The sequence below is a fragment of the Clupea harengus genome, chromosome 2 (assembly GCF_900700415.2).
Source record: "Clupea harengus chromosome 2, Ch_v2.0.2, whole genome shotgun sequence".
Classification (NCBI taxonomy): domain Eukaryota; kingdom Metazoa; phylum Chordata; class Actinopteri; order Clupeiformes; family Clupeidae; genus Clupea; species Clupea harengus.
Genome location: NC_045153.1, coordinates 13,617,125 through 13,630,153, shown reverse-complemented (window position 1 = coordinate 13,630,153; position 13,029 = coordinate 13,617,125). Strand labels below are relative to the sequence as shown.

Sequence of the window (13,029 nt, the reverse complement as noted above, 5' to 3'; positions counted from 1 at the left end):
AATTCGGCGAACAATCGGGATCACTGTTCGTCATCTTCTCGCCTTTCCTCCCCATTTGCATAGTCCGCTGTGGTTGATTGACGACCATAGCAGGGCCGAGTGAACTGCTTTTGTTCCCTACTCACAAGCGGATGGCGGGTGTGTGACAGGACTCAGGTGAGGCCAAAGAGGAGATGGATTAGGTGCAGATCACCGAGGCGGGCATGGGAACTTAGCGAAGAACACACACACCCCACACACACACACACACACACACACAGTCCTCGACCATATACTCTGAGCATGATTATGACATTAGACAAAGTCGGTCTTCTGTGTTCATGTGCACATTTGGACTCCTTGTGACAAATTTAAACCTCCCCGGCAAACGAGGCCCTTTAAACCTTAACATCCGTGACCCTTGCCCTGTGGGATCAAAGGGAGTAATTGATTGTGACCGACCGTGTGTTCTCCCGCCTCTCTCAATTTCCTTCCTTCGCTTCATGGATGTGTGATATCAAATTAGACTGAATTATGAGACTCTTTCTTCATTCGAGCAGAGATTACCACACAAAACCATATCAATCACTCACAATGACAGCCTGAGAATGCGTAAAGTAGTCAAACCCTTATCGAGATAAGAAATAGCTTAAACGCTCGGATTTCTGTCAGTTTAAATCATTCGTAGTAGTCCGGGGGAAAATGTAGACAACAAATAGTTTACAATTTATTGGATCGGGGTCTTGTGTGGCCATTGGTTTCGGTATTCAGTTAGTAAGACAGCCCTGACTACTGTTTGTTTGCACAGAAAAGGACCGCATCGCCAGCCTAAACCCGTCTCTTTAATCGTGAATAAGCAATATGGGCGACAGCGACTTATCTAGAGAAGGCTGAAATGACTGGCAACAGTTAGTCTTCTGGCCAACCAGAAAATAGCGAAATCCCGAGCAGATGCGTCCCCGCTCCCCTGATTATTATTCTCGGCTGCCGCGCTTGGTAATGAGAACGCCGGCGACTGTTGGCGCTGATTACCGGTCCTTGGGGATCTTCTGTTTTTCCCGAGTAATTGATAGTTAGACCCTGCTCTAATTAAATACGCTGTCTGGCTCATTGATAGAGACTTCGCCGGGCAGCAAGGCGGGACTGTAGCGAACTGGAGAAGTGGCTGGATTTTAAAATTCGGCGACAGCAACCCATGACTTGAGGATGCCTTCTTGTTTTATGAGGATAGCTGAAGCGGTGGGCGGGTTCATATTTGTGTTATTCGTGCCCTATTCGTATTCGTGTGATGAATGAAATATTTAATAAAAAAGAAAAGCAGTGATTCAATGGCTTAAGCAGACTGGATTATTCGGTTATTTTTATTATTATTATGCACAATGCTTCGTGTTTAAATCTACAATTACCCTTTACGTATCCCTTCAAGAAACTTTATCTTTTTTTTCAATCTCTGCAGGAGGCACCCCTGAAGACTTCCAAAGTCTTTTTCTCCTCTAATTCATTCACTTTTCCCACCAAATCTCCGACCGCTTCCCGGGAAAGCTTGTAGGAGTTTTTTGTGTGGTCCCTGCCTTGTCCTGTTCTGTCACTTCTCTGACGGGTCCCCCTCGCACCTGCGTTGCTGCTCGCTCCCTTCAGGAATTCGCTGAGGCTTGTAATCAGCTTTGTGGAGCCATTGAGTGCACGGCTCAGTGAAACTTCCCAACCTCACAGCGCGCCGGACCGCTGAATGGGAATCAGCGTGGGGCTGCTCTCCAACCGTCGGGTCTGCCAAATTCCAGCGGAGTCTCTCACAATCACCCCCACACAGGCTTCGCTGCTGCAGTCCGCGGGTGCGTAAGGGAGGGAGGTGAGAGGAGGGGAGGAGAGAAAAGAAAGAGAAAGGAAGAAAGAAGAGAGGGACACAGAGTGAGAAACAGAGGGGGAAAGTGATAGAGAGCAAGAGAGAGAGAGAGAGAGAGAGTCAAGACAAATTCCAACAAATGCAATAGCCAGTAGTCTATCATCATAGGGCCTAAGTCATGAAAGGTATAACATTTTATAGGTTATTCAATCACATTGTCAGAATCCATACATCCAAAAAGTCATTATCCAGGGCTGATAAACTATGCTATCTGGGCTTCTGTCATATTCTGGCCCCCTCTGCTGGAATCACCAAAATAAGTGACAAAAGCAATCTATTCTTTTGAAGTAATATACGACAACAAATCTATACAAACACTTCTTATAAGTTGACATGGCCTTGTGTAGATAAAGTGGTCCTAAAGGTCTTACTGGACCCATATAGTAGCTTAATTCATAAATGGCTTAAGGACTGCACATCATTCTTGTAACATGCAGTGTGAAAAGTGTGGGGCAAAGGCAGGATTTGGAATATAAAAGTTTGAAAAAGTTGGTCGAGTTTTTCTTTTTTTTTGGTGGCTGCATTTGGAATGCGCAGCCACGCTCGCGTTGCTTAAATGGCTGCTCCAATGTCGCAGCAGATATTGCGGCTCGCGCAGCATCTCAGCTTTTGGAAGGGCGCGGGATTAAGAGGCTGCAAGATTGTTAAACATGTCAACGTGTAATTGCACGATAAGGCCCTCGCGAGGAATTTATTGGCCCAGTTGCTATTTCTATTCCTCCCTAATCTCGTTCAGCACATTCGTTCCGTGCAATCTGTCTCCGTAATCTTCTGTGACAGAGCGGCGACCAATAGTGGCGAACAGGATTTTTTTGGGAGAGGGGAGAAAATATGCAGAGGCGTGATAAACTGATGCTAATTATCCTCATTTAGGACAGCAAGTGCAAGAGATCGGCGGTTTGTGTGCGAGCGGCTTCTGCGAGCCAATGGTGGTGATGGCTTCCTAGCACTGAATATATTGGTGGCTACAAGATAAGGCTACCGTGCAGTGAGGCGATTTATTGGTCAGTGGCTTCGCCGCCCACCCGCTTCTCCCCACCTCACGCCCCCGCCCGCGCACCTCTCTCCTTCAACAGCCCCCACTCTTGCAGAGTAGTAAATTATTTGGGATAAATTTACCAGAACGGTTCTCTTTAACCTGGCAACATGCCGTGACGTGCTACTCCGCCTTTCGGGTTTTCTGCGCTAATCCGTGTAGCTTTTCATCTGCAGATAAAATAAAAATAGCAGCCGGATGTGCAATCCCTCCGCTCCCCTTCCGTGAGTGGCGGAGTGGGTGTTTAATTGCTCTGAATTTTGGACATCTGGTCATCCGTGTTTTAGCTGTGAAAATGTCTTTGTGTAGCTGCCAAAATGCGTTTAGACTAATTTGGTTTTTGATTCTGGATTTTAGTCTTAGTTTTGAATGTATAAAACAATGGGTTTCCATTAAAGTATAAGCAGCATACTTTGAAACTGGCACATATCAGTCCAGAAATATATAAAGTGATGAATATAAATAAAACATAAACATTTTAATTTCAAATATGGCACCTTTAAATGAAACGCCTATTAATAACGAATGATAAATAGTAGCATGTAATGTCGTTCTGAATTGCAAACCTTAGATGTTTATTGATAAAAAGGCAAAACACTTTAGATTTGGAGCATTTTCGTCAGTTGAAAACCACACGGTGTGTTTCTGCTTGTGAAAATGTTGCAGTGCATGGGCATCCTGACAAAGTAAGAACATCTCATGAGTCTCGTCCGGTTAATATGTGACATGCAGCATCATATTAAAAATTCACATAAAAGAGAGGTTTGTTTTTCTTTTGGGAAGGAGTGAGATGTAATAGCATATTTGCACAGGTCCTCTGAGGTATTGAAATGTAGGCCTACTAATTGTCTGTGAGGAATGATGGTCGCTGCGTGACTATTAGGTTTCAATTAACCCCCAACGCCTCAGAACCCATGCGCGTGTGTGATGCAGGCTGGGGGGCACGGGGCCGCTGTGGCTCCCGGTGTCCCCAGCCCCTACCACTTGTTGCTTGGAGAGCTCTTGGGGTGACGTCACGGTTCCGGTGTGTAATTGTTTGCGACTCTGACTCGCCGCTGACCCCGGGGTCGGTGCCTGGGTCTAATCCGTTTCTCCATGCCACACACAAAACACACTCTCTAGCACTCTCTCAAACACACTAATCCCCACAGAAACACCCACCTCGCAAACGCCGCAGTATTCCCAAAAGATTTTTTAAATAGAAAACGTAATCGAGGAAGCTGCATTAAATAATTACAATATTACATGGAAGATGATCAGATATGTACAGTGGCATCTTTAAATATGTTCAAAACAATCCAAACTGCTGGGTTGCAAAGGCCTTACACTATCTAAAACCCTCCGTGCGTCTTGCATCACCGCACATGGGCAAAAACAGCACCAAGTGCAGCATCCAGTGAATAATGAGATTTTCTTTGTGCTCTCACCATTCAGCGGAGCGGCCTTTGTAGAGAGATCAAGGCAGAGGGCACGAACTTTGACCCCCTGGCTCCAAAACAAGTAGAATGAAAACTTTCAGTTTTTTTTTCACCTCTAAAAACTCTCTCCTATACTTATAAGGATTACGTCTCTCTTAAAAGGCAACGCCAGTTGATTCAACAGAGAAGGACAACGACTATTTACTACGTTTGTATAATATCACAAAACATGTTTGCTGTTGGTATGAAATTTCCCCCCTAGCGAATATGGCTTAATTAATAGTTTCCGACTTTGAATTTTAAATTAGGAAAGTTCTAACATATTTTAAGTACATTCTGTACGCGCTTAATAGGCCTACTATATTGGCAAAGTGTAAATCCAGAATTCAGGAACCAAGGCCATGTGTTGCTATTTATTTACTATTGAACCTTGTGATGTTTTATCACAGAAAGCCTTTGCCTCACCTGCAGCACAGCCGCCTAAACAATCAAAAATTGAAACTTTTTTCGTTGAAACAATGAGAATAATTGCCTATCATCAAATCGACGTAGGCCTACACTAACATTGAAATGGTTCATGGTTGTTAATGCTGGTTACAATTTAGAGATAAATGTAAAAATCAATAAATAACCGAGATGATTGCATGCTTTTGACATTAGGCTTATGTTTCGAATTAAGACGACAGGCCCCATTCGTAGGACCAGCAAAACAGCCAATACAGCCGCATGAAGCAATTAAACATTCAAACCGGAACAGGAAAAATAAATGATTGTTTATAAGTGTCGATTAACACAGTCAGATTTTTGTAATGTTAATACTGACGATTCCCTTCGTTTTGTGGAAACGTTTAGTTTGCCATCAGTTCTCAGTTTGGATAAAAACGTTGTATAGAAACTCTGTAAATTAAGCTAGAATTAATATAACATGGTCTCTGTTGTGATTGTGCTTTGAGGTGAATCGAATCACAACCCTCTGGCTTTGCCACAGTGGAGTGTTTAGGTTTGGGCCTCGACCAGTGTACTTTTAAACAAGAGTCTGCACTAAGCATTACTAATTAATACGCGATTAAACAAACGTGCTATTTGTAAAGTATTTGCAGTAGGTCATCACACAATTTAACTCCTTTCAAGACAAAACCATAATATGAAAGATATAAGTACTCTCTCTTTAGGACCAACGACAAAGGAACACTATATATGATTAAGATGCCTGAAAACAAAAAAATCCTTTGCTAATATTTCGACCACACAGTAACAAAACACTGTTTATGAACCAGGGCAACATCTCTGTCAATTTTATTTAAACCAAGTTCCAACGCAAAGTCAAGATTTGAACTGGCAAAATGCATTTCATAAATTATGTACAGCTGCAGTTGTGTGCCAGCCTTTTAAAATATTAAAAGTTATTCACAATTTACAGGAAATATTACAGCAGAGAGGGAATAACGCAAGTACATTAATTCACGTTTACAAACGTTTTGGTAAATAAGCAGTTTATATAAACTTTTAAAAACACTTCTCATTATTATTCATAAAGGATGGCCTACACTATTTTATTTTCTGGTTAGGATGTTTTTTTTTCGCACAAAAAAAGTAAATTATTGAAAAGTAACACTGAACTGAACATAGGGCGAATTTCCCCTATAGCTTAACATCGCCATAAGCAATGTGAGCTCGAATTCTTAAGTGTGGACAGAATTTTCAAACAATATTCCACAAAAGAAAAGCCATATGATCATTTCATTTCTTCATTTTTTTTTCTCTCAAAGTCAATCGCCACAACATTTAGGCTACTTTTAATTTACAATAACATAAACATTCTGTACAAAAAGGGATAGGTCAGTGACCATCTAGAAAAGAAAGAGGTAAATATTTGGTTACGCGATTCTGGATGCGTTCTGCAGTTGTCTCGTGTGTGAAATACTTTAAATATGTGTCAGAGGTACGGTTCCATTAACTCCAGCAGCTGTGCTCTGGTAATGCTGGGGCAAGGCATGGAGTCTGCTCTGTACGGACGGGTCCCCAGATTCCCCGGTCGGTAAATACATGCTAATCATTTCTCTCAAGTCTCCCGGACAGGGGCCTCTGGAGTGCGTGCTGACAGGGGGGCTTACGTTCGGCTCCGACTTCACCAGTGATCCTAGCGAACCGATGGACGGGGAGTTCACACTAGAGTTCTGGTGCTGGTAGGAGATCCCTCCGTAGCCGGACGGAGAGGCGCTCATGTAGCTCTGGGAGTTCGAGATGGGGCTGTACTGGAGGGTCGTCATGTCGTAACGGTGCATGGGCTGCGGGTTGTGTGGATGATGGTGGTGAGCATGGTGATGGTGGGCACCCGAGCCTGGGTGCTGGCTGTAGGCTAGCTGCGCCTCCTGCATCATTGCCGCAGCCGCTGCAGCGGCTGCAACCTGTCCCGAATACGCACCATTTGCCCAGCCGTTCATGTGGGCATAGCCGGCGCTGGCACCGCCGCCGTGACCCCCCGGGCTCTCCAACCTCTGTCCAACTCCTGCCGAATTCATCCCGACGCCGAGACCAACGCCTCCCCCGACACCGGGCCCACCAAGTAGACCACCAGCCAAGGAGTACTTGTCCTTTTTAAGCAGAGTTTTGGTCTTTCGCCTGGGTCTGTACTTATAATCCGGGTGCTCTTTCATGTGCATGGCTCGTAACCGCTTCGCTTCGTCGATGAATGGCCGTTTCTCTGCCTCTGACATCACCTTCCACTCGGCTCCAAGTCTTTTGCTGATCTCAGAGTTGTGCATTTTGGGATTTTCCTGGGCCATCTTGCGTCGTTGGCCCCGGGACCAGACCATGAAAGCGTTCATTGGTCTTTTAACGCGCTCTTGGTTATTTTTGTTCCCGGCGTTTGTCCCTGTTTGCCCCGTATTCGTATTGGTTTGGGGGCCGGGGGAGTGGAGGTCCGTTTCCATCATCATGCTATACATTCACCCGGTTTATTAACTTTTCAACCAACACAAGAAAAAAACAGTCAGCGAAGGCGCTCAAGTCCAGTGGAACAAGCGCAAACACGCGGACTGGGCTCCAAATAAAGCAAGTAAAATAACCTGTAATATAATCCAGGAAGGTGTTCTCGCAGGTTTGTTTTCCCCTGTATTTTGCCTCGTCTCCGCTTGCCGTTTCACATCCACCGTAATAGAATGCGCAGTTGAGCTACTTTCCCTAGTGTAGTTGAGAAGTTAGTTTAAGCGGCAGCCATATGATGCGCTTTGACAGCGATTAGAATGAGCGGGTGGCCAATGGCGTTCTAGAAAGGGAGAAATTTGCATGGCAGTCGGTCAGGTGACGTAGAAAACGTAGAAAGCACTAGTAGGCGGGGTACGGTGAGGGTCAACTCCACCCCTCCCACCGAAAGTAAATATTGTAGAACTAGTTGGGGGAAGAGAATATACTCTTAGTTAAACTTCTAAGGGATTTAAAAACAACTATGTGATATATTTTTTCTGAACATTGCAGGTTATTGGATTCATTTGATAAATCTACGGAAAGAAGGGATATGACTGCGACGTGAGAATAATTCAGACATGTCAACGGAACATTTTTTCACTTACATTAATTCAAATGTTGAACTGCTGTAAATAAAACTAACTGATTCTTTTCTAGCAAAAAGCACGACTCACATTTACTCTCTCACGCAAACACACACACACACACACACACCACGTGTTCAATCAGATGCAAACCACACTCCAATCGTCAGAGCCGTTATATTTCTAAGGTATACTTGCCAATTGAGGCATATTTCATGTAATATAACATATTCCAAAGGCCTGTATACCCAGGTGGTTTAAGGAATTACGCATAACTTTGCAAAACTGAACAGAAGTGTATTACCGCCGTCTACTGGCAGAGAAAACTGTGAGACTACTGCGTGGTGCTGAAAGACAGCGACCTATAGGATCTTATTTACCATTAAGTAGCGTTGTATAAGTATGGCTAAAATATGTTCCCTATTTTAGACAGATTCCTTGATACCACAGTCTGGAGAGTCTCTAGCGAGTGTTCAGACAAAAACGACCAAGCCATGCCATGCTTTTTCGTGCCTGTCACGATGCGTATTGCCTTCGCTTGCATGTCCTTATGTTTCATGGTCTACATCTGCAGTGATAAGTTTTAACAGGCTGCGCGTTTCAGAGAAAGAGGAGAGCCTAATTAACAGGCTCGCATTGTTTAAAATAATGACAGCATTTAGGTTTTTAAGACGTTGGATCCACACGGATCTCACCCTGTGCGCCACACTCACACGTATAATTCAGATTTCACAGTTGACCTGTTCTGAAAACATCAATCAGCCGCTAATTGAAGACAAAACAAAATATCCCTGCCCCGCTGCGCCGCTAACGATTCCATCATTGTACCAAATTTCATGGCTTTTAATTTGTCTAATATCAATACATGTATGGAAGAGAGATGCGTGGATATCCAAATCAACTGAATTGCATAAATTATGTTAACGGCTTTGCACATAGTTATTGTGCCGCTAGTCCGCAGAGAGATTGCCTACGGAGTGCGTCTGAATCTTGTCAACAGAAACACAAAGCATTACTCTATGGATATCTATATGCATGACTGCTAATTCGTGTAAAACATGAATAGGCCAACATCAACGGCAATAATTAGTCTACGTATTATCATATAAGAAAATATATGTGTATTTTTTAACGCCACGCTTTTCTCAAAACAGTGTTTTCTTTCAGTAGGCCCCTCAGGCGACCGGTTTGAAACCCATAGAGAACTGGTGTCGGTTTCTCAGTGCTATTTTCTTAATTATGGCAATTTATGTAATCCTTCTTGTGTTCAAATGCAATTCAGCCTGAGACGCTTCTAACTTCTACTTATATAGTGAGGGCATTTCAATGTAATGTTTTGTACAAGATATTGTAACATATTTTATTCAGTGTCATTGATATGTTGGTTGTGTTCTTTAAAGTTCAGTAGATATTCAAAATGTATTTTTTGTATTATTATTATTATTATCATCATTATTATTAGTATTTCTCGTAGAAGGTCTTATAGTTGCGATGGTTAATGCCATCCTACAATATCTATTCTACTATCGATGAGCAGATCATCACAGTAGCCTATTAAGTATCCTGATACAGAATAAGCCTAAAGCCATATGATCAAATTATATGATTTTTGTTTCAATTGAAGCAGAGAAGAAATGACCAAAAATCTATTGAGATATAATTTCGAACATACATGACCTATAATCTGTTTCTTAAAAAATGGCTCTCTAAATAAAACGCAGTCTGAAATACGAAATTAGCCTACAACTAAGTCTACATAGTTTAAATGTAATTTTTTTTTTATCCCTCCGGCAAAACTCCGCTTTTGTTCCCCTCTGTGTAAACTTTCTCTACCATGCCCTCGCAGAGAATCAGCGATCCTCGTGGGATACATTCACTGTTACTGTGTCATTCTGTGTCACTCGCCGCGCGCTTTAGAAATTTCCGTTTTTCTTTGTGCGCACTCTGCGGAATACTGTGCACACACTGTTGGCGCACGTGCGAGTGCAGGGGTCACGGCGGGTACTCCACCCCTTCGACAGGGGCCGGGATTGTTGCTGTTTAAATCATTTTATTTGACTAACCTTCAAACTTTCTACATTTCACAGTATATTAACGTCTGCCTGATTGGCGCATGCATACGAACTGTTAGATGACTTGTACAATAACACATGTAAAATAAATTAATATAATGATATTCATTGTTTAATTATTGCGAGGATCACTATGTAAAATTCACACACCACCCTGTAAATAAAACTAACTGATGCTATTCTGTAGGCGTATCTCTCTACAGTGGACTTTTAGAAGGCCCTGTTTTTGCAAGGCGGTTTGACAGGTGTTATCAGCGTCTATGTGAGTAACAGAGAGAGAGAGAGTAAAATGTATATAAATGGTCATAACCGTGCAGCTAACTGACTATCTTAATCATTAATACTATCAAACCTTTGCTAGGCCAATCACTTTGAAACTTATTCATGTATAATTTTCCTCATGTTAATTCTTACGAACTGTCGGTTACCTAAACACTGACCATTTCGTTTTAATTGCATTAAAGCTTCTTGCTGCCAGGTTTCAGCACAGGCTAAAATAAACCCAAGCGCGACTCTTTCCCTTAGAGTCTAACGGCATTGTTTATATGACAAGTTCCAGTCATTTGTTTGTATTTGTGAGGTGAAACAGATGCGATTAGGTTAGGTGGTAAAAGTCAGGTTTTGATGGCTTAATTGACGGACGCTGTTATCTGGCTAAAACACCTGTTTAAGGAGGACATCCACTAAACTTTGTCTGTTAATCAATTTTCTTTTCTCTCCCTGACCTTGCGCCAACTGACTATGGGCACAAATGTGTTCACTAGGTGCTTAGAGTCGTCACGGGGATTTTTAGCAGAAGTTGGAAAATAAGCAACTGAAGAGTCAGCGTTTGTTTCGAAACGTGTCTAAGGGGTAGGACACGGGTTTTAACGCACGAGGGTGTGGAAAGAATCATTTTGCTGGCTGAATAAAAACGACGAAAATGTGTCTGTTTGAGAGAGGAGACGTAGACTTCAAGTGACAGAGACCAAGTGAATAACTGTGATCTATCCAAACGCGCATCGATGTATATATATCCTACGATTTAGTCACCTAGAAAATCAGAGATGCATTATCAGAAAACATACAGCAATCCTATGTTTGCGCTTACTTATTCAATATATTTACTGGCGCTAAACGCTTTATGAAAACACTCTTGTGATTTTATTCATATTTCATTCCAGGGGAATGACACTAGAATCATTTTGTTAATGGTTAAGATAAATGGCGTGCCACCCAACCGAGATTGCCTGCTCAACACCACAATAACTAGTAGCGACTGGGTTGCGAGCGTGGAAGCGACAGAAAAAACCCCACTCATATTTAATCTAAATAACCGTTCTACCCCTACAATATGCAACAGCCAACAATGTCATTGCTTGTGTTGTACGTTTCTAAAGTCAGAGGACTTAAAAAAAGGCTCAACCAATAAACATCAGATTTAAAGACAAACGCGCGCCTCGGATTTCCAGTGCTTACATATAGCGCGCACCAACGCACGTAGAGCGGCTATTTTTATCCCGCTATATACACTCTACGAAATAACAGAACCGTTGAAATCAAATTAACGTAGTCATCAAATCGTTATATTGATTGTACCATTTAATTACATGCAGCCTATCTGCACCAAAAATTCTGGTAAATTATGATATTGCCGAGAAGAGACTTGCCATTGCAGGATATCTAATACAAACTTACGCGAGTTCCATTGTCCCCTCATGTGGAGAAAGTAGCGTAGGAAAAGTATTCTTCCCCATTCTCTTAATGCCTGTGTCCTACCCTCGTACCGCCATCCTTTCTAAAATCTACCTGCTCAGAGTGCCAAGGCCGGCGGTGCCCAGCTCCCAATCCCACAACTCAACAGACACTGAGGAGAGAGACAAGAAAATGAAATTTATTATAGACTCTAAAGACAATTTCAAGTTATTGTTTCTCGCGGCGAAAGGGTTCCTTCTCACATAATGAAGCGCCTTTTGTGTGGCGCGGAACAATACAAAACAAGTATTCTAATAAATAGCCACTTTTTTGTTCCCTCTCGAGGATGAATGGAATCGAGCGGTTGGGTTTGAAAGCAGCTGCGTTGCATTCAGGATAGGAGGGGCGGAGCCTTGGCAGGCTGCGCTTCTCCTCCTTGGAAACGGACTTGCAGTGCGGACCGGGCTCAGCCGGAGCGGTGGATGACTGCTGCCCTCGTCCCCGAGCTAGAGCGTAGTAAAACAGTGTCTAAATCTCATCGCCCCCCTAAACCACTCTGTCTGAACCAGTAACAGCGGCAGACGATTAAACATCTTAAAACAACTGCTTTTAAACAATATTGTTGTCTTCATGGCATAACTTACATATTACTTTAATTTCTTACTATAGTGAATTGTAAACTTCAGTACACAGTACACAAACTGTTCAAAAAATCAAATGCTGGGGTGACAAAGAACACACCATGTATTGAATATGTATTTGCCATCAACAGCAGAGCAAAGTCCCATTTGGTAATGATTTTGAGACCCATTACTATTCTTACAGTATATTAGGCCATGCTATTGACAAAACTAATGAGGGGGCCTACCAACCATCGTGTTACTATGGAACTCAGCAGCTAACGACCATCCAGATTCTCCAGGAGCTTCTGAGAGCTCCATGCCAACCTTGGCTGGCCCTGCCTGAGTCTCCCAACCACAGCTTGCTGCCACGTGTCTTTGACAGCCTGTCAGTCTATTGAGGCGCAGAGTTAGTAGGCTGCACTCCCCGAAAAAGCTGGTGTGTGTGTGTGTGTGTGTGTGTGTGTGTGTGTGTGTGTGTGTGTGTGTGTGTGTGTGTGTGTGTGTGTGTGTTTGTGTTACCATAAGCCCTTCTTCAAACTTCTACCTGGGGGTTATATATGTAAACATTGATCTAAACCACTCTGGACAGACCACTGTCACATTATTGTGATGGCAGACTGTCATTATGTACATCTCTCTCCTACACACTCATTCACACACACACACACACACACACACACAGACACACACACACACACACACACACACACACACACACACACACACACACACACACACACACACACACACACACACACATTCACACACACACA

General features: G+C 42.9%; 1 protein-coding gene across 2 annotated transcripts; it reads right to left on the bottom strand.

Annotated features, from left to right (window-relative positions):
- Positions 1–1,322: 1,322 nt before the first annotated feature.
- Positions 1,323–12,051, bottom strand: sox1a (SRY-box transcription factor 1a). Of its 2 annotated transcripts, none has more exons than XM_012842302.3 (2): positions 6,451–9,523; positions 1,323–1,798 (listed from the first exon to the last, which is right to left on the bottom strand). In XM_012842302.3, the coding sequence occupies exons 1-2, from the start codon at positions 7,282–7,284 to the stop codon at positions 1,565–1,567; spliced, it is 1,068 nt and encodes a 355-aa protein (XP_012697756.2). In that variant the 5' UTR covers positions 7,285–9,523; the 3' UTR covers positions 1,323–1,564. The 2 variants fall into 2 exon arrangements, 1 of the variants encoding a protein (XP_012697756.2); XR_004165489.1 differs by lacking the exon at positions 6,451–9,523 and adding an exon at positions 11,637–12,051 and having other exon boundaries at positions 1,713–1,798.
- Between the last annotated feature and the right edge of the window lie 978 nt (positions 12,052–13,029).